A 27,993-nucleotide genomic window follows, 5' to 3' on the forward strand; every position below is an offset into this window, starting at 1 on the left:
TGATGATGATACCATCAGAAAATTGATGCTCATTTCTCACCTAAGCCAGGAAGATAAAATTAATGAAATGATATTGCTAAGTACTGTATGATGGGTATTTCTTATTCCCTGGTAATGTTTTACAAATTTTATTGCATGAAGTCCATGCATTCAAAATAGACATGTATACATAAGACATGCCTGCTTAGTCACTTAATCTGAACAAATGACATAAAAATGTAATCATCACTTTTTCTAAAAATTTTAAGGTTTGCTGTAGTTTGTAGCATTGTTCCCTAGCTTACATGAAAGTATGTCCCACAAGAAATAATATTCCAGTCTCATAATAACTGTACTCAATAAGACTTACAAATCGCACGTTAAAATCAGATATATGAAGCAGTGGTATAACCATGAAAAAATTATTCGCTTACATGCTATGAAATTCTAAAGCCCCAAACCAGAGTAACATTAACATGGATGTCATCAGAAAATCAAGCTATCACTGAAATTTTTTAAATGAATTTTGATATTTTGGAGTAGTTTTCAGAGAATATTGATGCTGTCATTGAGTCCAAAATCATCTGTCCAGACTATCCAGCAAAGAACAACCTTGACCCTATACTGATTTTGCACTAGATACTGCAACTGGTACTTTGGGATTTCCCGATTCCTAATATGCTGACAATTGACACAGCACTGTTTTGTCCGACTTAGGTAATTTTTTCTTCAAGGAAGAAGCTTGTGTAGGAAAGATACTCTGAAAAATAGATATGTCAGTTTAATCAAAGCTGTTCATCCATAATTTTTAAAAAAAGCAGAAGATAGATTTATGTTCACTTCTAATGAATATACCATAATGATGTATTTCACTTGCATTTGTCTTTTGCCATACATTATGGACAAAACTAGAATTCACTGTATTTTAGGAAATCTATTATAAATTGCCTAAGAATGAATATTTGTGTAATTTTGTGCAGTTTTAATGCATAAATGATCAAATAAATAAGAAATACTGAAATTTAAAGACACAAGTGAAATCCCCCTTCCCCCAAATGTCTCAGTACCTGAGATTATTTTTCACCTGAAATGGGGTAGTAGAAAAAAGTAACTTTGTTACTTCTGACTGAATCCAAGCATGGCTGATTGAGAGATACTTATGTATTGCATGCCGCTAAGATAATTAAACAAGTTGTCTTCAATTGGCTATTTCACCTGAGCATAGGCAGTGGGTGAAAATCTTTGTCTTCACTTGCTTATTAGACCTATGATGTTCATCTCTGAGCCCTTTTTTCTTTCCAAATATCGAACTCAAAGTTTTTGTGACAGTTTACCTGCTGACAGGACCACTCATCTTTAGATCTAATGAAAGAAAGTCTTAAATCCTAACATAAGGTCAGATCCTGAAACCAGGAAGTTTTACCTCAAAAGGATATGGTCCAAAAACAAGAACACATAAATTACCTAGCATCTCTAATACCATCCACCCCATGAACTGTAACATCACAGGCCCTACAACAAAAGTACTACCCCATGCAAAAAAAGCTGCATTTGGGGGATAATTAGATACTGTTGTTATTTCTTGTATGATTCAGGCTGAAATGGTATTAAAACCTTTACTGCTGGGATGAATGCTTAACTGATACAAAGTTTTGACTGAATGCATGGTACAATATATAAAAAATTTTTTACTAGTTTTGGCTGAATGCATGGTACAATATATTTTAAAAAATTGACTAGTTTTGCCTGAATGCATGGAACAATATATTAATTTTTTTTGCTAGTTTTACCTGAATGCATGGTACAATATATTAAAATTTTGTACTAGTTTTGCCTGAATGCATGGTACAATATATTAAAATTTTGTACTAGTTTTGCCTGAATGCATGGTACAATATATTAATTTTTTTTACTAATTTTGCCTGAATGCATGGTACAATATATTAAATTTTTTAAAACTAGTCTTGCCTGAATGCATGGTACAATATATTAACAAATTTACTAGTTTTGCCCAAATGCATGGTACAATATTTAACAAATTTACTAGTTTTGCCCAAATGCATGGTACAATATTTAACAAATTTACTAGTTTTGCCCAAATGCATGGTACAATATATTAACAAATTTACTAGTTTTGCCCAAATGCATGGTACAATATATTGACAAATTTACTAGTTTTGCCTGAATGCATGGTACAATATATTGACAAATTTACTAGTTTTGCCTGAATGCATGGTACAATATATTAACAAATTTACTAGTTTTGCCTAAATGCATGGTACCATATATTAACAAATTCACTAGTTTTGCCCAAATGCATGGTACAATATATTAACAAATTTACTAGTTTTGCCCAAATGCATGGTACAATATATTGACAAATTTACTAGTTTTGCCCAAATGCATGGTACAATATATTAACAAATTTACTAGTTTTGCCCAAATGCATGGTACAATATATTGACAAATTTACTAGTTCTGCCCAAATGCATGGTACAATATATTAACAAATTTACTAGTTTTGCCCAAATGCATGGTAAAATATATTAACAAATTTACTAGTTTTGCCTAAATGCATGGTACAATATATTAACAAATTTACTAGTTTTGCCTGAATGCATGGTACAGTATATTGACAAATTTACTAGCTTTGCCCAAATGCATGGTACAATATTTAACAAATTTACTAGTTTTGCCCAAATGCATGGTACAATATATTAACAAATTTACTAGTTTTGCCTGAATGCATGGTACAATATATTGACAAATTTACTAGTTTTGCCCAAATGCATGGTACAATATATTAACAAATTTACTAGTTTTGCCCAAATGCATGGTACAATATTTAACAAATTTACTAGTTTTGCCCAAATGCATGGTACAATATTTAACAAATTTACTAGTTTTGCCCAAATGCATGGTACAATATATTATTTGTTTTTACTAGTTTTGCCTGAATACATGGTATAACATATTTAAAATTTTTTACTAAGATCACAAGAGAAACATCTCTGCCTTTACCATCTGACTGAATTGTTTAATATTTTTAATGGAGAACAATTAATTTTATTATTCCCATTCTACACAATGAATATCATAAAATCCAATAAGAAGAGTTAATAAAAGTGATTGTAAAATAAATTTTTGTATGATGCCCTGAAAGAACATGGCTGAACACAAGATTCTGTGTATTTCTATAGTGTTCTGAATTAAGTGTAAACTGTACCTCTCTATCAATAACACATACCTTCAACAGTGTTTATGAGTTCCTGATCTCCTAAACTCCAGGTCATCTTCAGATTTTCAGTGCCATCTGTATTCTTGGGACTAAATGTTTCAAGGAGATATTTTTTGCAGTGATATCTATTAAGAGTCGCTGATGTAAGGAAACAAAATTATATGAATGTTGATGTGTTTGTTAAATCTAAACTTTTACAGAATGTTTTAGCTGTCTGCAAAAAACATCTGACTGACTAGGCTAATCAACTTGGCACCATCACTGCTAATTAAGCGCCACCACTATATAGTGATTCACTATACAATTATCTCTTGGCAGACATATATGTAAGAGATGACATGCATGTTAAGCCTGCCTCTGTAACAGATGACATGCATGTTAAGCCTGCCTCTGTAACAGATGACATGCATGTTAAGCCTGCCCCTGTAAGAGATGACATGCATGTTCAGCCTGCCCTGTAAGAGATGACATGCATATTAAGCCTACCCCTGTAAGAGATAACATGTGTGTTAAGCCTGCCCTGTAAGAGATGACATGCATGTTAAGCCTGCCCTGTAAGAGATGACATATGTGTTAAGCCTACCCCTGTAAGAGATGACATGTGTTAAGCCTACCCCTGTAAGAGATGACATGCGTGTTAAGCCTACCCCTGTAAGAGATGACATGCGTGTTAAGCCTGCCCTGTAAGAGATGACATATGTGTTAAGCCTACCCCTGTAAGAGATGACATGTGTTAAGCCTACCCCTGTAAGAGATGACATGCATGTTAAGCCTGCCCCTGTAAGAGATGACATGCATGTTAAGCCTACCCCTGTAAGAGATGACATGTGTGTTAAGTCTGCCTCTGTAAGAGATGACATGCATGTTAAGTAGGGGTGAAACGATACGCCTGTGCCATGTATCGATACGATACACGATACACAGCCTTCGATACGATACATATCGATACATGTATCAAACTGAAAATGGGATTATCACAGTACATTTGATTAATCATGTGAATGTATATGCTGAATGGTATTTTCAAGTTCAAACAGTGTCAAATATGCAATGTATCAGCAGTGAGTCACCTTGTTAACCTGTTATGTATAATGATAACAGAGAAAAAAATTGAATCAAGATACAATGTCACGACTACTAACATTGTTGTTCTGTGTAACCAAATAAAATATAACAAAATCTTTGATGTGTTTCTTTATCCTTCATTCAATAAAAATGAAATGTTACAAGTTTTGTGTCTGATTCATCATGCAACAACATACTGGAACAAAATAATATATTAAAAAGTACACGCAACACAAAAATACAACAAAAATTTAAAATGCTTAGGATTAGGAAATCATAATTATGCAACCTTTTCTAAGCTGTATACTTTCCTCCTTTCTTCAGTTCAAGAAAGATCATCTTAGAAAACACAAATGATAAACTTCACTGCAGCAAACACTAATTAATTTCACATAAATTGCCATGTGTGTAATTGAAGTCTATAGATGAATTAATTAGAGAAAGTTCCTAATAACTGAAGATGATATCCTCATCAACTTAAATGCATCTTCCAGCAAATGAATAAATCTTCTTAAGTCACAAACTCAGTGTTCTAAAACTAGCTGACAATTGTGATGACTGTAAATGGCATAAATGAACTGAATTAGATAATTCTGCCTAACAGATGCACAGGACTGTTACAAGTTTTGTGTCTGATTCATCATGCAATAACATACTGCAACACAATAACACACTAAAAAGTACATGTAATACAAAAATACAAAATAAATTTAAAATTATTGGGATTCAGAAATAATAATTATGCAGTGTTAAACCTGATATCTGTTATATCAATCTATATCACACAAACACCCAACTGCAGTGTAAAAACTGAGATCTGTTATATCTATCTATAACACATACAAGCACCCAACTGCAGTGTCAAACCTGAGATCTGCTATATCAATTTACAACTTGCAAGCACCTAACTGCAGTATTGAACCCGAGATCTGCTACATCCATCTTTATCACACAAGTACCCAACTGCAAACAACGTTGAGCCTGAGATCTGTTATATGAATCTATAATACACAGCACCTAACTGCAAATAATGTTGAACCTGACATATGCTATATCAGTCTATAACGCGCAAGCACCTAACTGCAAACAGTGTTAAATGTAATTTCACATAAATTGTCATGTGTATTTGAATTCAATAACTGAATTAAAGAAAAGTTCATGATGATTGAAAATGATATCCTCATCAACGTAAATGCGTTTTCCAGAAAATGAATGAGTCTTCTTAAGTCACAAACTCATTGTTCTAAAACTATCTGGCAATTGTGATGACTCTGTAAAAGGCATAAATGAACTGAATTAGATCATTCTGCATAACATATGCACAAGACTGTCAGACTACTCGTCACAACTTTCAAAGTTTCATATTCTTCTTCAAAAAAATCAAAATATCCACATTCTCCCCAGTCAGAGAGGCTCTTTGTGCTGATACAACATCTCCAGCAGTTGAAAAGACTCTTTCAGATGGCACTGATGTTGCTGGAATAGTCAACAACATCTTGGCTAGTTTGGCCAGCAAAGGGAATGATGTTTCGTTGAATTTCCACCACATCAGTGGGTTGTCACCAATATGTATACTAGATGTCTCATTCCTATAACGTGTTATCTCTGTGTCAGCCCTCTGAAAGAGGGACTTTGATGGCTCCACCTTGACCACGTACACATCTCCAAAAAGATCTTCAAGTGCACCCTTTTTCACTGGAGGCTCATCCACTTCAACCTTCGCTGTTGCTGCTGGTCTGTTATCTCGTTCTGTAACTTGTACTGCAGGAAGCTGTGGTAGTGGGGGAAGACTAGATGGTAGTACATGAGTGATCAGTCTTCTCTGTCTTCACTACTGTTTCACACTGTAATAAAAATCAAAATTATATAATATGTACTCCTTAAGTTAATACGAATCTCGCAATTTTATGTTAATTAACATTTTAGCATTAATTCACTGGCATTTAATATAAATAAAACAACACGATTTTATCAATATAAGATCAATATTGAATATTAAGAAATATTTGTGTATATGAAGTTAAGAACTTCAAACAATGAAGTTATGTAATAGTTTGTGTGTTTGCTCTATGTGTGTGTGTGTGTGTGTGTGTGTGTGTCAGTGTTTCAGAGGGAGATGGAGAGAATCGGATGACATAAGAACTTTGAAGGTGACTCTGGGGCATACCAAGATCAGTGGTACATCTAGGGTAACCTTTGGGGACAAGTGTCCAATTTTAACTACCAAAAGAAATTTCATATATCCTTAAAATCTTGAAAGGGGACAATAATATTATGTTATACTTCAACTGCTGCACGTAGACAACACAACGATACTCATATGTAAATTTTTGACTTACCTCATTGACCTTCACTGTTTGCATGACAATGGAAGCATATATTTGGATTCTTGTAGCATCGTCTACATCAGTTAGAGCCCTAAATCTTGGATCTAGGGCACAACTCTGCAACAGAAACTGCTGCGTGTCCTTGTCATTGTATCTTTTGTCTAGGTCTTGGGAGATTGCCACCTTGACTGCCTTCACAAGTGCAGAGTCACTTTCTTGCACTTCCATTGCACTAATAATACGATGTTTAAGAGGAAAAATCATTGATATGGTAGGTGCTGCTTCATCGCACAATATCGTTGTAATGGTTTTCATTGGTTTGAGCAGTTTGAGAATATCCTCTGCATTTGATACATCATCCTCTGATAAAGTGTATAAGTCCGTCTCCCTCTGTCTGATTTCTTTACTTAATAGAGTAGCTACAATGGCAGGCTGCTGCTCTAAAAATCGATCAATCATATCATAAGAACTATTCCAACGTGTCTGGACATCTTGGATAAGTTTGTGTTTAGGAAGCTGCAACAGCTCTTGTTTGGATTTCAGCAGGGTAGTAGCAGTTGTACTGCGATGGAAAAACGAGACAATGTGCCGGATCCTCCCAAGAAGGCGTGACATCTGATGAACTTGCAACCCTCTCTGGGTTGCTAGATTTATAGCATGTGCAAAGCACTTGATATGTGGTGTGAACTTTGCCTCTTGAATAGTAACATCCATGTTAGCAGCATTATCTGTTACTATGGGGAGTAACTTGTGGGGCCTTTCCAGTTGCCATTCCTTACTGGCATCAACTAGTACTGCTCCTATATTTTTACCAGTGTGAGACTCGTGTAAAGGTCTCGTCTGAAGAACAAAGCTTTTCATGCACCATTCCTTATCAATCAAGTGAGCTGTGATTGTCATGTAACTCTCTGTAGCCCTTGAACTCCAACCATCTGTAGTAATGGCCACTGATTCTGCCTCTGATATGGTGCTTTGTACTTCTTGTCTGGTGTGGAGGTATAGGTCTGGGATAACTTTCTCTGCGAAGTGTGTTCTTGATGGGATGATGTAGCGAGGTTCCAGGGTACGAATCAGATTTCTGAAACCTAGCGAATCAACCACTGAGAAAGGGCGCATATCATGTGCAATAAACATCGCTATGTGCTTAGTGATTGTCTGTGATCTTTGCGATGATGGAATTAATGGAGACTGAAAAACTTCAGTCAATCTGAGCTGACCAGTGGTTGTTGGATGTGATGGCTTAGGAGTAGGAGAAACACTGACCTTGGGATCTGAAATCTTGTCATCTTTAAAAGGAATTCCAATGGCAATGGTTGGGTGGTGCCGTTTTAAATGTATAGACATATTTGTGGTGTTTCCAGTATTCCTAAGAGCTGTAAAACACAGTTTGCAAACACACCTGGACTTGTCTACTTTTCTTACTCCATTCTCATACTCCACAGGATATCCAAAATAGTTCCAGGCCGATGATCTTCTAATCGCAGGTAACTCGAGTTCAATTTTTTCGGCCTTTTGCATCTGCTCCATTTGACCGGATGTTGGAATCACCTTGGTCACCCCGCTGTTTGTAGTTCATTGCATGAAAGCATCCCAAACGTCTTAGTGATTAAGAATAATCATAAGTTCTATCACCGGTTCCACACCCATACCGATAGTTTAGTCCCACGCAAAGAGAAAAGAATTGACACTTACATTATTATAATAATTTTAAGAAAAATTTTTTTCCTTCAGAAACTATTATTAATTTATGTCTTTGATTATATTTTTAAATTATGGTATTATTTAAAAAACAAAAAATAATGTAATTTCCTAGTACAAGGAAACTCTTATCGATAGAACTGGTCCGGGTGCGGGAACGGAGATGACTAACTGAATCTCACATGCTATACTTCCTGTGTATACAAAACAGCTACCGCGACAGTTTGGTCTAATGAGCTCCTAATTTAATTATCATAACTGCTGAAGATTTATGTAGTTATTATAAGGTAGATATCGTTTTGTATCGATTCTTCACCTTGTGTATCGATATGTGTATCGAAATGGCAAAAGTATCGATGCATCGATGTATCGATGAATCGTTTCACCCCTAATGTTAAGCCTACCCCTTTAAGAGATGACATGTGTGTTAAGTCTGCCTCTGTAAGAGATGACATGCGTGTTAAGCCTGCCTCTGTAAGAGATGAGATGTGCGTTAAACCTACCTTTGTAAGCAATGATATCCATGTTAAGCCTGCCCCTGTAAGAGATGACGTGCATTAAGCCTACCCCTGTAAGAGATGACATGCATGTTAAGCCTACCCCTGTAAGAGATGACATGCGTGTTAAGCCTGCCCCTGTAAGAGATGACATGCGTGTTAAGCCTGCCCTGTAAGAGATGACATGCATATTAAGCCTGCCCTGTAAGAGATGACATGCGTGTTAAGCCTGCCCTGTAAGAGATGACATGCATGTTAAGCCTGCCCTGTAAGAGATGACATGCATGTTAAGCCCACCCCTGTAAGAGATGACATGTGCATTAAGCCTACCCATGTAAGAGATGACACGCATGTTAAGCCTGCCCCTGTAAGAGATGACATGCGTCTTAAGCCTGCCCTGTAAGAGATGACATGCATGTTAAGCCTGCCCTGTAAGAGATGACATGCATGTTAAGCCTGCCCTGTAAGAGATGACATGCATGTTAAGCCTGCCCTGTAAGAGATGACATGCATGTTAAGCCCACCCCTGTAAGAGATGACATGTGCGTTAAGCCTACCCATGTAAGAGATGACATGCATGTTAAGTCTGCCCTGTAAGAGATGACGTGTGTTAAGCCTGCCCTGTAAGAGATGACACGCATGTTAAGCCTGCCCTGTAAGAGATGATGTGCGTGTTAAGCCTGCCTCTGTAAGAGATGATGCGCATGTTAAGCCTGCCCTGTAAGAGATGACGTGCATGTTAAGCCTGCCCTGTAAAAGATGACATGCACATTAAGCCTACCTCTGTAAGAGATGACATGCATGTTAAGCCTATCCCTGTAAGAGATGACATGCGTGTTAAGCCTGCCCCTGTAAGAGATGACATGCATGTTAAGCCTGCCCTGTAAGAGATGACATGTATGTTAAGCCTGCCCTGTAAGAGATGACATGCATGTTAAGCCTATCCCTGTAAGAGATGACATGTGTGTTAAGCCTACCTCTGTAAGAGATGACATGCCTGTTAAGCCTGCCCCTGTAAGAGATGACATGCATGTTAAGCCTGCCCTGTAAGTTGTTGTTGTTGTTGGGTTTAACGCCATTTTTCAGCACAAGATAGGCTATACATGGCGGCCAGTATAAATGGTGGAGGAAGAACCCTGGAAAACTCAGGGAATAACCACCGACCCACGAGAAGCTACTGACAGGCTTTCCCACGTACCCACGCTAGCTGAGCCTTGGACTCGAACCCACGCAGACAGAGGTGAGATGGCAGTGATCCAGAGCGGTGAGCACTTTAGACCACTCGGCCACTTGGGACCCCCTGCCCTGTAAGAGATAACATGGATGTTAAGCTTGCCCTGTAAGAGATGACATGCATGTTAAGCCTGCCCCTGTAAGAGATAACATGCATGTTAAGCTTGCCCTGTAAGAGATGATATGCATGTTAAGCCTGCCCCTGTAAGAGATGACAAGTTTGTTTAGCCTGCCCATGTGCTATCTTCCAAATTATAAGAGTGTAGGATAAATGTAACTGAAAATAAAATTGAAGTTAAAGCTTTAACAAATACTTAAATCTAGGGATATTTGGGTTTTTTTTAAGGCTTCAAGTTTAAGTACCATCAGTCTTCTGATTTCATATTTGCTATTTATTATTGTCCTGTCTTTGAATCTGCTGTTATCATTGACATTACATATGCTTTTAACAATAAAATTGTCATACTCCCTATTTAAATTATAAAGTGTACTCCTTTCTGCGATTTGTTACTTACGTATGTTCATACATACAAAAGTATAATGAATATGCAAAGTCTCTTGCTCAAAGTCATGCAGATCCTAATGATAATAAATCCAACAGATCGCCCCTGGTGATAATCAGGTTAGAATTTATCAACAAATGAATGAAATGACTAAGTCTTGTGCGATTTTTATATCCCTGATGCTGTTTTGTTTTTAAAATAGGTAGTGTGGTGCAAACAAATGGAAGGGTTTGCAAATACTATAGACATGATACAAGAACATACAAAGTTTCATTAAGAAAACCTGAAATGGTCATGGAGATAAATGGTCATGGAGCATAGATACTCCAAGAGATTAATCTGACAAAGTCAAATGTAAGCAAGACACAAATTCTAGTCACAGTGTAAATGCATACCATGTTTCATTATGCCAATCATACAGACTCCATGTTGTGTAGTCAAGATACAAAAGTATACCAAGTATCATGAAGATATATCTAATGGTCCTGTAGGTACGTAATAGTATGATGGTTGGACAAGACTCCAGTATACACCCTAAAACAATTTTATTGCAGGTGGGGTGGAGTGCAGTGAGGTATAATAATAATAATAATAATATAAAATTATAACATTGTTGAAAATACCACTCCTTTTACCATCTATGCTGGACAAGTGATAGCTAGTCTATCAATGTTTTGCATGCACGACAAATCCTGTGCATGTACTGTCATCATAGTCATAGTTTTCAGAACTCTTGTAATGAAAAGGATACTGTTGAAAAACTAGTCTATCTATCTGTTGTAGCCATTCCAACATGTCTGAAATGGCTGGACAGGTTGGCGTCTGCTCCAGAACTTTTTCCAGTGGAATATATGGACTATTTTCTTGGTATGATTTCATGCTATAGTCACAATGTTTGCCTATTCGTTCACAGCAATTCTCCAGCTTCTTCCTGTAAAGGTATTGATACTACAACTTTAGGAATAGATACCATGTACACTCACCTATACATCAGATCCATCTGCAAGCTGCATTGAACTGATCTGCCACAAAAAAAAGAGCACAATCTGATCTTTGTCTATGCAGTTTGATGGATGTAAACAACACTAACCCTGATCTTCTGGTACATTAAGCAATGGTAGCTGAGGGTCTAATTTCTCTGCAGATGGACCTGACTTATAACTGGATACATATGAGACTTGAACCCAGACAGACAGATGTGAGTGCTTTAAACCACTAGGCCACAATATTTTTTAATACTTAAGTCAATAGCCTTTTTACCACACAACTAAAACAGGCATATTAATCACTCTGATATGTTGCAGGAATAACTCCAATGAAACAAAACAATGTTTTCTTTAAATACTTCAACACTTTTTAAAACATTTTACACATCATTCAATATTAATTAATGAAACCTAAACACAATGCAGTATGTCACGCTTGCTAAGCACCCAGCTAAAGTCATGTACAAGCTAAAATCTACCTGTCTTGGGAATATTACCACTGCCTTGTGTTTGACCTCTAGAGATTGCCACAAGGTAGGTGTTAAACTCTTACGCAAGGTTACCATGACCAGCCAGAGAACAGAAACTTGAGTCAGCAAAGGTGACTGGCTTCGTCACTTAACAAAGGCTTGCCATTATTACACCTATATGTTAAAGGTTAGTTCAAGGATCAAAAGGAAAGTCTGTGGGGTGAATGGGGCATGCTCTTATCGATCCCCACATTGACAGACAGCAAGAGGGACATTGTCTACTAAGTTTGATTGGGTTGGTCCACACCGATATCCAATGAAAACTGAGAAAGAGAGCATAATTACAATTCAGACCTGAATGATACCTTCCGAAAATGTAAGAGTAATTAAGCATTCACCTGGAAGGATTGTAGATCAATAGGGTTTGCTCCAAGAAAGAAGCCACTCGCAATCTGGCAGCAGAACCTAGAGGTAGATTCTAAGGAAAGACAAAGCTTCGAAAAGGTCAGTAAGTTTTTTGCTGAGTGTTTGCAGAGACTCAGACCTGTCATCACATACTGTGTTGCCATAAATTCAGACCTGTCATCATGCACTGTATTGGCGACTGCTTTGGTGGCCTAAGTGGTTTGAGTGTCCACCTCAGATGCAGGAGGTCGCAGGTTTGAACCTCGGCTGAGCCATACCAACGATTCAGATCTGCTATCACATATTGTATTGGCAGATGTTTAGATAGTACTGTATATGGAATGAATAATAAGCCAGACCTCACATATTGTGCCAGTAGATGTTGAGAGCATATGTAGAACAAACAGTATAGACCTAGATCTGCCATCACATATTGTATATGTTGAGATCGTATGTAGAATGATTAGCAAAGACACACACCTTGCCATAATGTATTGTAATGACAGATGTTTTGGTATAAACATAGACTTATGACATTTTATTCTCCAGTATTGTGTCTGTACATAGAACAAACAGCATAGACCCAGACCTGATATTGCAAGTTGTATGGCATAGACCCAGACCTGATATTACATATTATTTTGTTTGATGTTCATAGTATATGGAGAGTAAACACTATACACATAGATCTGCCATCACATATTGTATTGGCAGTAATAAGATCTTATACAGAACAAACAATATAGACTGAGACTTAACGTCATATACTGTATTGGCAGATATTGAGTTTATATATAAAATGGTAAATTGTGTATGTTGGTAATAACACTCTTCACAGTTCCGTACACATTACACATGGTAAAATGTGTATGCTGCTAATAACACACTTCACAGTTTGGTACACATTACACATGGTAAATTGTGTATTTTGCTAAAAACATGTCTTTTGCTCACAACCAGTGCTGCTGTGATCATATTGATGTATCAGCACTGGTTATTTTTAGTTAAATATTTCTATGTTAAATTAACAATTTACTAATTTCAATTTCTGTTAATTACTTTAGTTAAAATCCACTACCAATACATTACTGCTGTTTAAGACTTCATGTTAATTCACCATGTACCACATCATACATCCATGTTAATTCACCATGTACCTCATCATACATCCAGGCTAATTCACCATGTACCTCATCATACATCCAAGTTAATTCACCATGTACCTCATCATACATCCAGGTTAATTCACCATGTACCTCATCATACATCCAGGTTAATTCACCATGTACCTCATCATATATTCAGGTTAATTCACCATGTACCTCATAATACATCCAGGTTAATTCACCATGTACCTCATCGTGCATCCAGGTTAATTCACCATGTACCTCATCATACATCCAGGAGCAATAAACTGCCCCACAACAAAAAGAGAGAGGAAAATTAATCAAGTTGTCAGTTGATAAAAAGATTATACTTACAAAATTTAAAATAACTAGTCTATGATAAATGCAGAAATGTCAAATTGCAGGGATGTTTCAGGGTTTATTGCAATGTTTCCTTAGTATTTTTATTTCTTTTCATTAAAAAAAAAAAATGAATACTGAGAAATAAAATTCCAGAAAAAAATTCTTCATTTTCTATGGCTTTGTGATTTTCATGTATTCAGATTTCTTTTTTGATGCTGAATACAACAATGACTTCCTACACTACAGTGCATGAAAACTGGCCTAAATGCAAACCATAATATATACATGTACCAAGTTTTAAAGTGGTCCATATAAATGACTGGAAGGCAAACCGTGGGACTAGTGTACTAACAAGATTGTGTCAAGCACTGCAGTAAGTTAAAGGCCAATAACTCTTAACAAACACTACAGTAACTGACCTAATGCCATGTACATCTTGTGGTAGTAACCATAATATATGCCATGTTTCATGGCAATTCATGATAAAATTGCAAGAGTAGTTGTGCTAACAAGATTGTATCGTACACTGCATTAAGCGCAAGTCAAAAAGGGCAATAACTGTAATGAAAATTGCCTAAGTAGACTTGACTATCCTGAGGTGATGACCATATTAGTTACCTAGTTTCATTGTAATCTATCAAATACAGAAGGATTTAAGCATTAATGAGATTGTGTCATATACTGTTACAAGGCAATAAGACAATCATTCTAACAAAATCAGCAGGACCAAAGTGATTTGTTGATATGTGCATCTTCAAGTGATGACCACAATATTTACTGTGTTTCATGGCAATCCATCAAAACCTGAAAGACTAGTTGCATTAACACGATTGTGTGCAAGACTGAAGGCCAGACAGACCAATCGATACAATAATTACTATAAACCCCCATTTTGGTAATGGTATAATGAAATCACAAGTTTTAAACTTAAACAAGGATACTTCTAAAGAAAACCTATATGAAATGCCAACATGTATTAGTTACACTATAAAAACTTATTAAAATATTTTTGGGGTAATTATCACCTTTTCAAAAAAAGAATTTCCTCACCAGTTTTTCCACCTCAATTCATAATTTACAATATACTTACTTGTATATGAATCTGGTGTTAAATATGCTAATACCTGTAGCCATCATTTATACTGTGGATTTATGACAATATTAAGTTAGTGTAAGTGAAATTTTATGTGCACATGTTCATGTATTCAAGTGAATTTGGAAACCTGTTCAGAACAAAGGATTTTTGGCTATCCAAGATGGCTACCGAAGTGGATATACTTGAAATTGAACTACACCTACCATATCTGAACTTCAGTTGATACCAACTCAAACACATTATGCAAGTTTCATTCAAAAGTTTATGGATATGTGCTAGTCATAAATAAGGATCTGATATACTTTTGCTATCACTGCTATGAACAAGCTGAAAATATCAGAATCATGGAAACATATTTAAATACCAGCCTTGTAGGTTCCTTACTCAACACACTCAGCTCAACCTTTTCTGCATCATTCTCTGGCTTTAGTATGTCTGATATACCTGAAGATCAGAGCCACACAGATAATCCCATGCAGGAAAGTCATGTTCAGAATAAAAATGAAAACAATGGTGCAGATGATGATTTGGAATTATCCATTATGGCTGACACTCCAGAATTCTTGAGGGTCAAACATAATAAATACAGTATCACTGTGAATATAGATCCACAAAAGTTTGAGTTTGTAAAACAGATATTGGATTCAGAACCTTGCATGACTTCATGCAGTTCAAGTGTACAAAATGGTATTATCTACAGAACAAAAGAGAAAAACACTGTGACAGCTACATTGTATAAAACAACATGTGTCTTACATATACAGGGGCTGAACAGTCTCACATGGTTAGATCATATTATCTGTAAATGTAAACAGGATGAGAATACCCATGCTAAAGGCATTTATATGCTGACATCTACACCAGTAACTAGATGTAGTACCAAACATGAAACAGTTCCTAAAGTCTTTGACCTAAATGACTCAGGCAATAAAATTAACACCCCTCCAGAGTGTCAGGCAATTACACACTCCATAAATCATGACCACAGCAGTGATGGCTTAAGCCTTAATGATTTCTCCATGTGTGTACTTCAAAAAACAATTAGGAAATTGGAGACCCAAATCGAAGAATTAAAACTACAGTTACATGCTATTAAATCAGCACAGGGAAGGGTTAATGAGCAAGTAACCTCATGTGAAACAGCAATTCAGACAGACTCCCAAATATCAACAGTATCAGATGCTCAGACACAGACAATCCCAGTACCAGCCAAAAGAAAATGTAAAATGACCATGCAAATAAAAACTGATGCCCAAAGTAATCCTGCATTGCAGACAACAGTATCCCCCTCTCAGTCATGTGACACACCTGCAACAGCAATAAGTGTACATCCATGGCCCGCAGTTCAAACAAATCTGTTACCTTCACCAACAACTGCATTTCCCAGTGCTCAGACAAATGTGTCAGAATCAACAACAGTAGTTCACACAACTGAAACACCAATTTCAGCACCCCTTCCTCCAAGATATGTGTCTGAAATACAATCCAGAGTCCAACACACGACATCACAAGCCAGAAAAGATAGGACTCTAATAATTGGCTCCTCAATTTTGAAAAGTATAATACCAAGGAGACTTTTTAAAACAGATGTACAGACTTTAAGAGGTGCAAAAATCAACAACATCACTGACAGAATAATGAACAGTGACCTAACCAAATACAAACAAATTATTATTTTAGTAGGTGGAAATGATGCCTGTGAGGGAAGGTCACTAAATCAACTCAAAACAGATTTTGAAAGTTTATTGTATGCTGCTAGATATTGCAGCCCAAATACATGTAAATTAATGATATCGGGACTACCTCCTCGTGTGGACACCAAGGCCAAAGAAATAAATGATCTGATAATTGACTTATGTGAAGATTTCAACCTACAGTACATTCCACAATACAAATCTTTCTTCATTCAGAATCAGGATGTCAACCTTAGTCTCTACCACAGAGACAAAATTCATCTAAGCAGAAAAGGAACCTCTCAGCTACTGAGAAATATTAACATGTATGCCCCTATTTTCAAGCACTTTAATGAAGAGTGTTGTCTTAACTGTGGAGAAACTGGGCACTTGACACAGGTATGCCATCATGGCAAACAGATCGAGTGTTTTAGGTGCCATAAATATGGACACAAACAAAGACTTTGTCCATCAATGTATACATATTAGGAAGCTGGCAAAGAGGAGAATGCCAACGCTTCATTTACAAAAAAACTAAATGTACCCAGTGGGACTCTTGACTCTAACTATTCAATGGACACTATTGTAGATGCAAATGTAAATGGATTTTCAGGGTTTGTATGTGACTTTGAAGATGCTAATATATATGAACATTTAAATATAGAAATAGGATGTCAGAATGATAAAAGCAGTATGGAGACAATCTCAGTGAGTACCCCATTGCATGATGACATACATGTAATTGATATGAAACTAAATACAAAAGGTTTTAACATAGGTCACTTAAATGTACAAGGTATAGTGGGAAAGATAGACCAGATTAAGTTAATGTTGTCTTCCATGGAAAATAATATACATGTTTTAGGACTCACTGAAACCAAATTAAATGCTAACCACAATGATGATCTATTTCACTGTCAAGGCTACAATAAACCATTTCGTAGGGACAGAGAGACAGCAGGGGGGGGTCTTGTTGTATACATTAGGGAAGATGTAAATGTAAAAAGGCGACTTGACTTGGAGTCACATGAAATTGAGAGTATCTGGGTGGAAATTTTTCAAAATAATGCAAAATCTTTCCTAGCTGGTTTCATTTATAGACCACCTTCCTCCAAAGCATTTTGGAATGATAACTTTTTGAAACAAATAGAAAGTGTTCTAGCACAGGAGAAAGAAACATATATACTCGGAGATATAAATAAGGACCTTCTCAATACTCAAATAAGGAACAACTGGATGGAATTTATTGAATCATTAGGCCTAGACCAGCTGGTAAATGAGCCTACAAGGGTAACAGAAAAATCAAGCACTCTTATTGATCACATTTATACTAACCTACCAGACAATGTGGCTTGTGTTAATGTACCAAATGTTGGTCTTAGTGACCACTATCCTACTTTTTTGACAAGAAAGGTTAAATGCAAGAAAAATAAGAAAAATACACATAAAACGATCACTTACAGATCATTCAAAACTTTTAATGAAGAACAATTTCTCAATGACCTATATAAAGTTCCATGGAGTATGATCCAAAATTTGGATGACATAGATGAAGCTATGAGGGTGTGGACTGACTTATTTATGGATGTAGTATCTAAGCATGCACCACTGAAAGTACATCGAGTAAAGACTGATATTCAACCTAATTGGCTTACTACTGAAATCCTAGATGCTATGAAAACACGAGACAAATTCAAGGCTATGGAAAACCATGCACAATATAAAGTATGGAGAAATAAAATAACAAGTATGATCAAAAAAGCTAAAAAAACTTATTATCAATCATTACTTGAAAACAAAAAGAGCAACACAAACTCCATTTGGAAAGTCTTCAATGAACTCACTGGAGGAACGCACAAAAAACAGACAAATAAAATTCACTCACTTCTGGTAAATGACACCATAGTCACTGATGAAACTGACATTGCAAATGTTTTCAATGATTTTTTCATCAACATTACCACAAAGTTAAAAGAGCCAGTGATAGAAAACAACTTTAATGAACTGAAAAAGTTCTGCAGCAGTAAAATCTCAAAGGAGGTATGTTTCTCTATCCCACCAGTGTCAAAAAACTTTGTTAAAAAATGTCTCAGTGAACTTGATACCAAGAAAGCTACAGGACTTGATCAGATTGGTCCACGACTCATTAAATCTTCTGCCTTTGCTATTGTAGATAGCATAACATTCATAATTAATTTAAGTATTGCAACCTCATCTGTCCCCAAAATATGGAAAACTGCAAAAGTAACTCCTATTCACAAATCTGGTTCTAAGGATGATGCTGATAACTACCGACCAATTTCAATACTACCAAACTTGTCAAAATTGATTGAAAAACATGTCCATGACTCATTCATGTCATATTTAACCAAACACTTGCTGTTACACCCTAATCAATCAGGCTTTAGAAAGAACCATTCCTGTGAGACTGCCTTGATCTCCCTAACTGATAAATGGCTTCAAGCACTTGACCAAGGTAGAATAATAGGAACTGTATTTGTAGATTTCAGGAAAGCTTTTGACATGGTGGATCATGAAATCCTTTTGAAGAAACTGAAAATCTACCAGTGTGATGAGAGAACAATTAGATGGTTTACTTCATACTTAAATGAGAGAACACAACATGTTTACATAAATAATGTTCCGTCTGAACCTGAAACAATTAGATATGGAGTACCACAAGGCTCAATTCTAGGTCCACTACTATTCATTTTATTTATTAATGACCTACCACTTTTACTAAGAGACTCAATATCATCTACAGATCTCTATGCAGATGACACAACATTGTCAGACATCCAAAACACAAAGCATGAGCTCGAAATTTCTTTACAGAATGCACTAAACAAACTGGAAAACTGGTGCACATGTAATGGCATGGTGGTAAATACTGGTAAAACTAAAATATTACTTATCTCAACACGGCAAAGAAGGACAAATCTTGATAGTGATGAACTATGTCTGACATGGAAGGATACAAATCTGCAAATAGTCTGTCAAGATAGGCTACTTGGTGTTCTGGTAGATAATAACCTATCATGGACTGAACATATCAAACATACCAGTAAAAAAGTCAATTCAAGTTTATGGCTTCTCAGTAGGATAAGACATTTTCTCCCTGAAAGGCACAGGAAACTATTTTATAACAGTTACATACAACCCTATTTGGACTACTGTAGTACAGTATGGGGTAATTCAGATGATAAAAACATAGCAAAGCTGGCACATCTTCAAAAAAGAGCATTTGGGCTAATATCAATCCAGAAAGAAAGCAAGGAAAGTTTAGCTGGTAGGTTAAAAATATTACCTATTAAAGACCGAATCTGTTTGAGAAAAGCCAAATTAATGTACAGGATATCTCAGAATAGTGCTCCTGAATATTTACAATCACTATTCCAGTATAGGCTACCTGGTAATACTCCCCACCTGCGATCCATGTCTACCAAACAGTATAAAATTCCCAAACCAAATAAGGAGTTATTTAAAAAAAGTTTCCAATACTCTGGAACTCTGCTCTGGAATAGTATTCCAGCTGAGATTAGAAATGCCCACTCTATTTCCTTCTTCCAAACCCAATATATTCAGTGGCTTCAGAGATGCAGCTTAAATAAATAAATTCCTTTGTATGAGGGCCTCAAGGTAGATTAGTTCTTAGCTAATTGTGTTACCCTCTTTAAATAAGGTCATTATTATTATTATTATTATTATTATTATTATAATCCAACACAATAAAGACCCTTATCTGCCATCACAGAATGTGCTGGCAGATCAGGGTCTATGCTGCTAATTTAGATGATTACTTTTAATAAACTGCACTGACCCAGTGATGGCAGATCTGTGTCTGTGCTTAAGTGAGTACATATGGAAAATGGTAAAATGAGACTAAAATAGGATTTAAAAGTAGATATACCAACATTTCAACATTAATCCTTGACAACTGCTCTTCCAACTCTACATCAATCTTATACAACAGTCTCATTTTGATGTCTGGAAATGGCTTTATGATGCCAGATTGCTCGATATTGGCAGCTGAGCAACACTGATGTTGTTCACACAAGTTTTCCACTTGATCAAGAGGTTGCTTGCAGGCTGCTAAAGCTTCCTTCCATGTAGACAAACAGTTTTTGACAGCCTTGAAGGATTTATGAAGCTGACTCCTCAGTTTTTTCTCCTCAATGGTTGAAATGTCCATCCCCAGCTGACAACAGTTTGGTCCTGAAGCTTAAAATGAAAGATTCTCGTATTAGAAAGATACCCTACCAAGACTCAAACCCTGATCTGTGGGTTATAGCACCTACTGCCTTGCCTGCACACACCAACTGCACTACCACCTCAATGATGCAAACATCCCCAAAAATAGGATGGAATATAGTCACTGACATGAGCATTCATGCATAGCAGACACACTCACATGCCAACCCAGTAATTAAAGAATTGAATACAGTAAATATGGATTTCTATGATAGAAATCAAGGCATAAAGAAATTAACAGAGGTGCATGGTATTACCAGTATACCATAGTATTTTTTTTCTCCAGTGGTACATACCACTGTACTGGTACTTCAGTAGTTTACATCAGTATGAAATGTATGGAAATTCCCATGGAATCTTGTAACGAATTTAATGACATTAACAGCATGTTTTCATTTTTTCAAGGCAAAGTAATAGAAATTTTTTAAAATACTGTTATACAAAAACGACTGTATCTGTCACAAATTAATTTTAAATATTACAAATAAAATCATATTTATCATCCTTTAATCACATGTTTGACATGTATTACATATACCAGCATGGTGGCCAAATGCTTGTTGTGAAAGATATTCAGGCGAAATGAAACTTTTGGAATAAATCTGGATTTTAAAAAAGCTCATCTTTTTTTTTGCTATTTAGTAGCATATTGTGTTAAGTAACATTTGGATTAAGAAAGTTATTTTTTAATGTGTATGTTAATGTGTTAAGGTCATGTATTTCTTTGTAAGTCTGAAAATCATCTTATGATTTTCAGGAGACCAGTTGTTTTCTGTTTTAATTTTATGTAATTTCTTAAGTCCACTAAATATTTTCTCATTTGTTAAATAAGTATGTTTTATCTGTACTGACCATCTCTGATAAATATATTGCCCTGGTCTTGGCATCCCACTCAAAGTGTCCCTGCCATTTATATCAATAGTATAACTAGTAAATTGTAGTCTTCCTTCTCAACACTTTCTATTTTTATCAACTAGTTCTCTAATTCAGCCACAGTGTAAGCATAATCACCCCACATCAGTTAGTTTTAGATTATAACTAATAACAAATAATAACATTAACATAGCAAATTCATACTGACCAATTAAGTTTGGGTGGTTGAGGTGCTGCAATTGTCTGTTGAGCTGAGATAGTCTATTTTCTTTTATTTTAAGATAATTTTTTCTTCAAATAATATAATGGATATACATTGGTGCTACTGTGATATAATCAGCAAAAGATAGTTTTTCAGCTACTGATGGAATTTTTTTTTTAAAAACTGCCTCTCTCCCAGAACATTAAATTATTGGCCTTTAATATAATTGTGGTATACCATGGTACAAATTTTTTACCAGCTCTGGAAATTAATACACATATGTACAAACAGATACCAGACAGAGCTAAAAGTGTTATCCATGGATCCTACATGAAGATATGATATAATGTAGAATGAAAAAGAAAGAATATTATCATACAAGTTAATACAAGGTCACTACCAAGACTTGAACCCAGGTCCATGGATTATGAAAACACTCACACTGCCTGCATGCACCAACCCTTATAACCCCCAACCATGTGCACATCCCCAAAGAGAGATAAATAATCAATGGTATAGGCATTTGTGCATAAGGGGCGCTCACCAGTTATTAAGTACTTTTAAAGAGTGACATACGTATGGCAAAGTTGTTTGCATTTGAAACATGCACAGAGTGGAGAGAATGTTGGCATACCTCTATACTACTTTGTTGTAATGTGGCTTACATTTCTTTGGATATTGTACTTATGGAAATTGTACATGATCAAAGCACCCTGCCAACTAAAATGACTGCTCCCTTGTACTAAAAAAAATCAACCTGAATTAGTCTAAAGTACACTATCTTTAACACCTATTAAAATAGGGAAAATTTTGCTCAACTAGACAATACCATCTTCTGAAAGTGAAATGGATGAATTACCAAATATATAAAATGTACAAAAAGTTATCAGCTCTTTTTTTCTACAATTTACCTTTGAAGTCCAGGAAGTGAAAATGACCAAGTAGAGCTAGCAGTTTTTTGAAAGGTGCACATCTTGAATAAGGTTAAGCTGTATACTCTATAACCCATATTAAACAGCAAAACTGTTTCTTCCTGGAGAAAGTTAATTGCTGGGTTTTCTTGCTGGATGTCTGCTATGGTGACACTCGACAGTTTTGTAATTTGCATAGGGTTACAAATTTAAAGAAAAATAATTTTCTGTGGGAGTCCTCACTTGTTATACTGGCTATTTAAAAAAGACCTTGTATATCTTAGGTATTGTTCAAAGAACCTTTGATTCCCTTTATTTTGGTGTATGATTGATTGCTGCAATTGATGGGTGTAATATGGGTTATGGGTCCCTAGAGACAAAATTCATGAAAATCGCACGTTTCGGAGCCCATATCTTCAGTTTGGTACAACGCAGAAAAGTCAATTATGGCTTGATGAATAGAGAAATATCTCAGGAGTAAAACAAGCCATATAGTATGGTCGTATGACCTTAAAGAAATAACAGAAGGAAATCAAGGTTCATGGGTGGAATGAAGTATTTGGAAGTTACGTACCTTTTCTCTTATATAGTATGATAGAGAGGGTCCTATGTCAGAGCAGGTCATGGGGGTATCTAAGGTATTTTTGTCACTCTGTGTGATTTTTTTCCCTTCAGATTATTGTTTTTTTCTCAACATCAAGTAGGGACGGCAAAGGTTTTTTGAGCCGTTTGTTATAAGCAGCTTCAAAACAGATATTATGGTAATAGCATCTTTAAGATGAATAATACAGTTTCTTTGAAAAGGATATCTGTAAGATTTATTGAGTTATGTCAGTATTTATACCGGTACCCACAGACATTTTTACGCACCCAAATTACAGAAAAACGTCAGGAGACTTTTTTATATAAAAATTGTATAAATTATAAATTTAAACTGGTTGTCTTACTGATAGGTTTAAACTATGAACTGATGATTATAGCCCATTTAAATATTGTTTTCCTGTTCCAATGAGAATATCAGCGTGGGTTTTTTTTTACGTACAAAATGACATAAATATATTTCTGAAGTGTAAAAAGGAAAAGATAACTCGTTTCTTACAATATGAGTAAAAGACTGAAAAATGTACAGTTGCTTTCATTGCAAACTACTAAAAATAAGTGTAAAAAGCATTTATTCATCCTTACTTACAATCATAATTATAATTCACTATGTAAACCTAAGAGCAAAACTGTTGTATTCCAAAAGAATGATACAAGTCTCAACACAAGGCTAGAATATGAACTAAATGAATGCACTGATACAATTTAAGAAACTGTTGCATTTTACTTGGAAAATATTGCGACAATATAAGTTATCAACTTCTGATCAAGCTCGCGTCGAGCACCGTGTATCAGGGTTGATGTCTTACAATGTAGCCTACCGTTCAAAACACTGCGATCACACTAAAGTAATTACGCTTTTTTGTATCTTAAATCTAATTAAAGTAAAAATTTAAGATTTTTTTTTATTTAATTTTTTTTTTAAACTTGAACACATTACCCAAAGCAATTTCGTTTACACGTTACATGGACGCAGCCATCTTGTTTTTTTTTTTTTTTCATACTACTAAAGCGCGGAAAGGTCCAAGTTACGGATTTATTCAACAGAGCGGAACGAATTACGGAACGAAGTATATAACGGAACAGGTTGTTTGGTTCATGGTAATTAAGACGACGCAAGCACCACCTATCTTTCAGATTATACCATTAGCATGCTCATCTGTACATGCACTGGCACGCTTGTCGGAATAGTTTACAAGGATGTCCCACATGAAAAACAATAATATCATAATAGTAGATTAAGAACATCTCAGCAGTTTCTGGTTCCCAGACTCGAAACCCAAAATCTGGATTCCACATGACTTCTCCAAATGATGATTGTTGTGCATATGTTTGCATTTTAATTGTAATCCACGTGACTTCACGTAAACGCTTTGTTTTTCATAGATTGGTAGCTGCAGTGCTGTGAGCTGGCCTGGTGTGCACGTACTGTTTACTCAAGTTCACTGCATGTAAATCAGTTACCTGTTTTGGGTCGCTAACGCCCCAATTCCGTATCTGTATGCGGATACGTCGGTAGGTTTCCATTTATAATCCCCTTCATGCTTGATGGCTGTAATATCGGTTACAGAGTATGAAGTCTGGCCGTACTACAGATGTGCACTAATTAATAAAAAAAATCTGTCTGCTCAGCTTGATAATTTTCTTGGACTTTAGAGATAAATAATAAAAAATCGGATAACCTTTTTTTTACATTTTTCATATTTGATAATTCTTTTGTTGCATTTTAAAAAGTCGGTACTGTCTTAGTCAGGCAAATTTCATTTTCCTGTTTTAAAAACTGCTACAGATAGTGTATTTTAGACTAATTCAGGCTGATTTTTCGAGCACATGGCAGCGGTAATTTAGGTCATTTACAATTTCCAATTGTGCAATATCCAATGATATTTCAGCCACAGTCTATGAAAGTAACATAGTTGTATGCCACATTACCTCCATTGTGCATGTTGCAAATACAGACAACTTAAAACTGTCATTCTCTCAGTAGCTCATAATGTCGATAAAGCGCCCCCCATAGCATATACGACCACACACACGCACGTTTGTATTTTGCGAGGAAGACGATTTTCTTGGTTATTTAATCTCGCCGCTATTGTTCCGCTTCGATCATTTTTTTCACGTCAGTAACTTTAAGGGGGGGGGGTGCGATTGGTCTAAAGCGCTGTCCGTTACGGATCACTGCCATCTCACCTCTGTCTGCGTGGGTTCGAGTCTAGAATTCGGTCAATGTGGGTATGTGAGAAAGCTTGCCAGTAGCTTCACGTGAGTCGGTGGTTCTTCACGGAGTTTTCCCGGGTTCTTCCTGCACCATTAATACTGGCCGCCATGCATAGCCTATCATGTGCTGAAAAATGGCGTTAAACCCCACAACAACAGGTGGCGCTCACCAGATAATATGTACTTTTGAGAGAGTGACGTATGTAAGGTGAAGTAGTTCGCATTTAAAACATGCACAGTGGAGAGAATGTTGGCATATCTCTATGCTACATTAATGTAATGTGGATGATATTTCTTTTGGATATTGTACTTTTGGAAATTTTACATGATTTAAGTACACTGCTAACTAAAATGACTGCTCCCTTGTGTTAAAAACTCAGTCTGATTTAGTCTAAAGTGCACTATACATAGCAGCTTTTAAAATAGGGAAAATGAATTTTGCCAGACTAGACAATACCAGCTTCTGAAAGCGCAATGAATGAATTACCAAATACATAAAATGTAAAAAAAATTATCGGCTCTTTTTTATACAATTGACCTCTGAAGTTCAGGAAGTGAAAATGACCAAGTAGAGCTAGCACTTTTTTGAAAGATGCACATTTGAAGTAAGGCCAAGCTGTATACTCTATAACCCATAGTACACCCATCAATCATACATCAAAATAAAGGGAATTAAAGGTTCTTTGCATTATACCTAAGATATACAAGGTCTTTTTTTAAATAGCCAGTATAACCAGTGAGGAGAGCCGGGGAAATTCTTTTTCTTTAAAATCCTAACCCTTATGCAAAATGCGAAACTGTATAGCGCCACCACAGCAACTGTGAGGGTATATCATAGTTTTTCCCTGTGAAGTTCAAATGCTCGACAGGCAGACCCTGTTCAAACAGATCACGTCCGGGCTCCCACATATAGGGACAAGGAGAGGGAGGGCAAGCCTCCCTCCCCACGTACCTTGTAAACAGGTTTTGATCTACATTTGTAAAACTTAATAGCTGACCACTAAATGCTTGCCCTCATCCCACCCACACACACACCCGAAAAATAAATATGAGGGCGCCCCTATCCTGCTGAAAGTCGCACGCGCATTTATAACCAATTACCCTTTATTGCTGGTACCACTAGCATACCATTATTGAAAATATGTACCTGAGGAATATTTAAATCTCCTGTGACTGTGCTTTATTTACGCCTGGACAACGCTCATATAGACCCATATTGATTACGTCCGTGCTTGGTGTCAGAAACGATTCGTCTATTTTTATCCCAAGAACCGTTGTTACACGGAGAAGCGCGACCTTAATGAATAACAGTCGAGATTTTTATGTTCTTTGCTGAGTCAATGTTAGTGCAACTTATTCGACGGGGAATATAACCGTGATGCGTTTGTCAGTGAATTCCACTCTTTCTTTGCACAGGCACTCCCTGTGTATTTTCACATTTGGCGGTGTAGATTGTGACAGCGTTTTCGCGTGCTCTTGCCCTGATTCTAAGCTGGTCTCGATCTGGCCTTGACACACGAGGGTGCCGATCCCAACGAGCGATTTCTATCTGCCTCTTGACAATGCTGTATTTGGGCGTATATGATGGTCTTTTAATGCAATTTGTTTAGATAGATACGAATCAAAAAGTGAAACAGATTTATCCCTTTCACCCGATCCATCATCTCATCTGCAAATTCCGCAACATCGTCATTGTGTGGCTATTTCGAATCCATCACGAATATGTACTGTTGTTTTTTCTGCGTCGCTAGATAATATTCTTTAACTATGCTTTTGTTAATATGAATATTGGTGATGGCAACTCGATGATCATTGCATCTAATTTCCTGAATGTTCCCCTGGACTATTGTACTTTTTCAGTTTGATATTGGAAAATGACACAATCGCCCAAGCCGAAGTCAACAAAAACCCGACTTATAAACTCGATCTAATCAACTTTGGTATTAAATCTGCTTAAGTCCGCAACTCCACGTCGGGTCACTGTGCTATCGCGTCCGTAAAGATAAAAAGGCACTTCGTTTATGTTTCAAGTCAAGCTTCCATGTAACAATGTAAAATCGATGAGTGACTGAAGGGTTGGGCTTCCCACGATTGTATGTAGTACTTTAAACAACATGTCCACCTATTGGGCCGTCCATTCGAGTTTGCAACGGTAGCATTGAATAATACAGCGGCGACGCACTGACACCATGTAAATAATCAACACCTCCACGTGGCGGCACAAGCCCGTACGGGGCCAAATATAGAAGAAGCATTACAACCCATGCGACCCATTAAGTCCCAGGCCATGTTATCGAATC

General features: G+C 36.3%; 2 protein-coding genes across 3 annotated transcripts; both read right to left on the reverse strand.

Moving 5' to 3' along the window:
* Window positions 1–77: 77 nt before the first annotated feature.
* On the reverse strand, window positions 78–27,986 carry LOC149783023 (AFG2-interacting ribosome maturation factor-like). Of its 2 annotated transcripts, none has more exons than XM_089934611.1 (5): window positions 26,841–27,986; window positions 20,554–20,860; window positions 11,292–11,471; window positions 3,227–3,342; window positions 78–739 (listed from the first exon to the last, which is right to left on the reverse strand). In XM_089934611.1, exons 2-5 carry the CDS (start codon window positions 20,829–20,831, stop codon window positions 693–695), a joined length of 621 nt encoding a protein of 206 aa, XP_089790737.1. In that variant the 5' UTR covers window positions 20,832–20,860; window positions 26,841–27,986; the 3' UTR covers window positions 78–692. The 2 variants fall into 2 exon arrangements, with proteins under 2 accessions (XP_089790737.1, XP_089790736.1); XM_089934610.1 differs by lacking the exon at window positions 26,841–27,986 and adding an exon at window positions 24,417–24,499.
* Window positions 4,111–8,136, reverse strand: LOC149783024 (E3 SUMO-protein ligase ZBED1-like). Its single transcript, XM_089934673.1, has 2 exons — window positions 6,622–8,136; window positions 4,111–6,104 (listed from the first exon to the last, which is right to left on the reverse strand). Exons 1-2 carry the CDS (start codon window positions 8,134–8,136, stop codon window positions 5,634–5,636), a joined length of 1,986 nt encoding a protein of 661 aa, XP_089790799.1. The 3' UTR covers window positions 4,111–5,633.
* Window positions 27,987–27,993: the final 7 nt, after the last annotated feature.

Source organism: Sinohyriopsis cumingii, chromosome 15 (assembly GCF_028554795.1).
Source record: "Sinohyriopsis cumingii isolate HCF-2022 chromosome 15, ASM2855479v2, whole genome shotgun sequence".
Lineage (NCBI taxonomy): Eukaryota > Metazoa > Mollusca > Bivalvia > Unionida > Unionidae > Sinohyriopsis > Sinohyriopsis cumingii.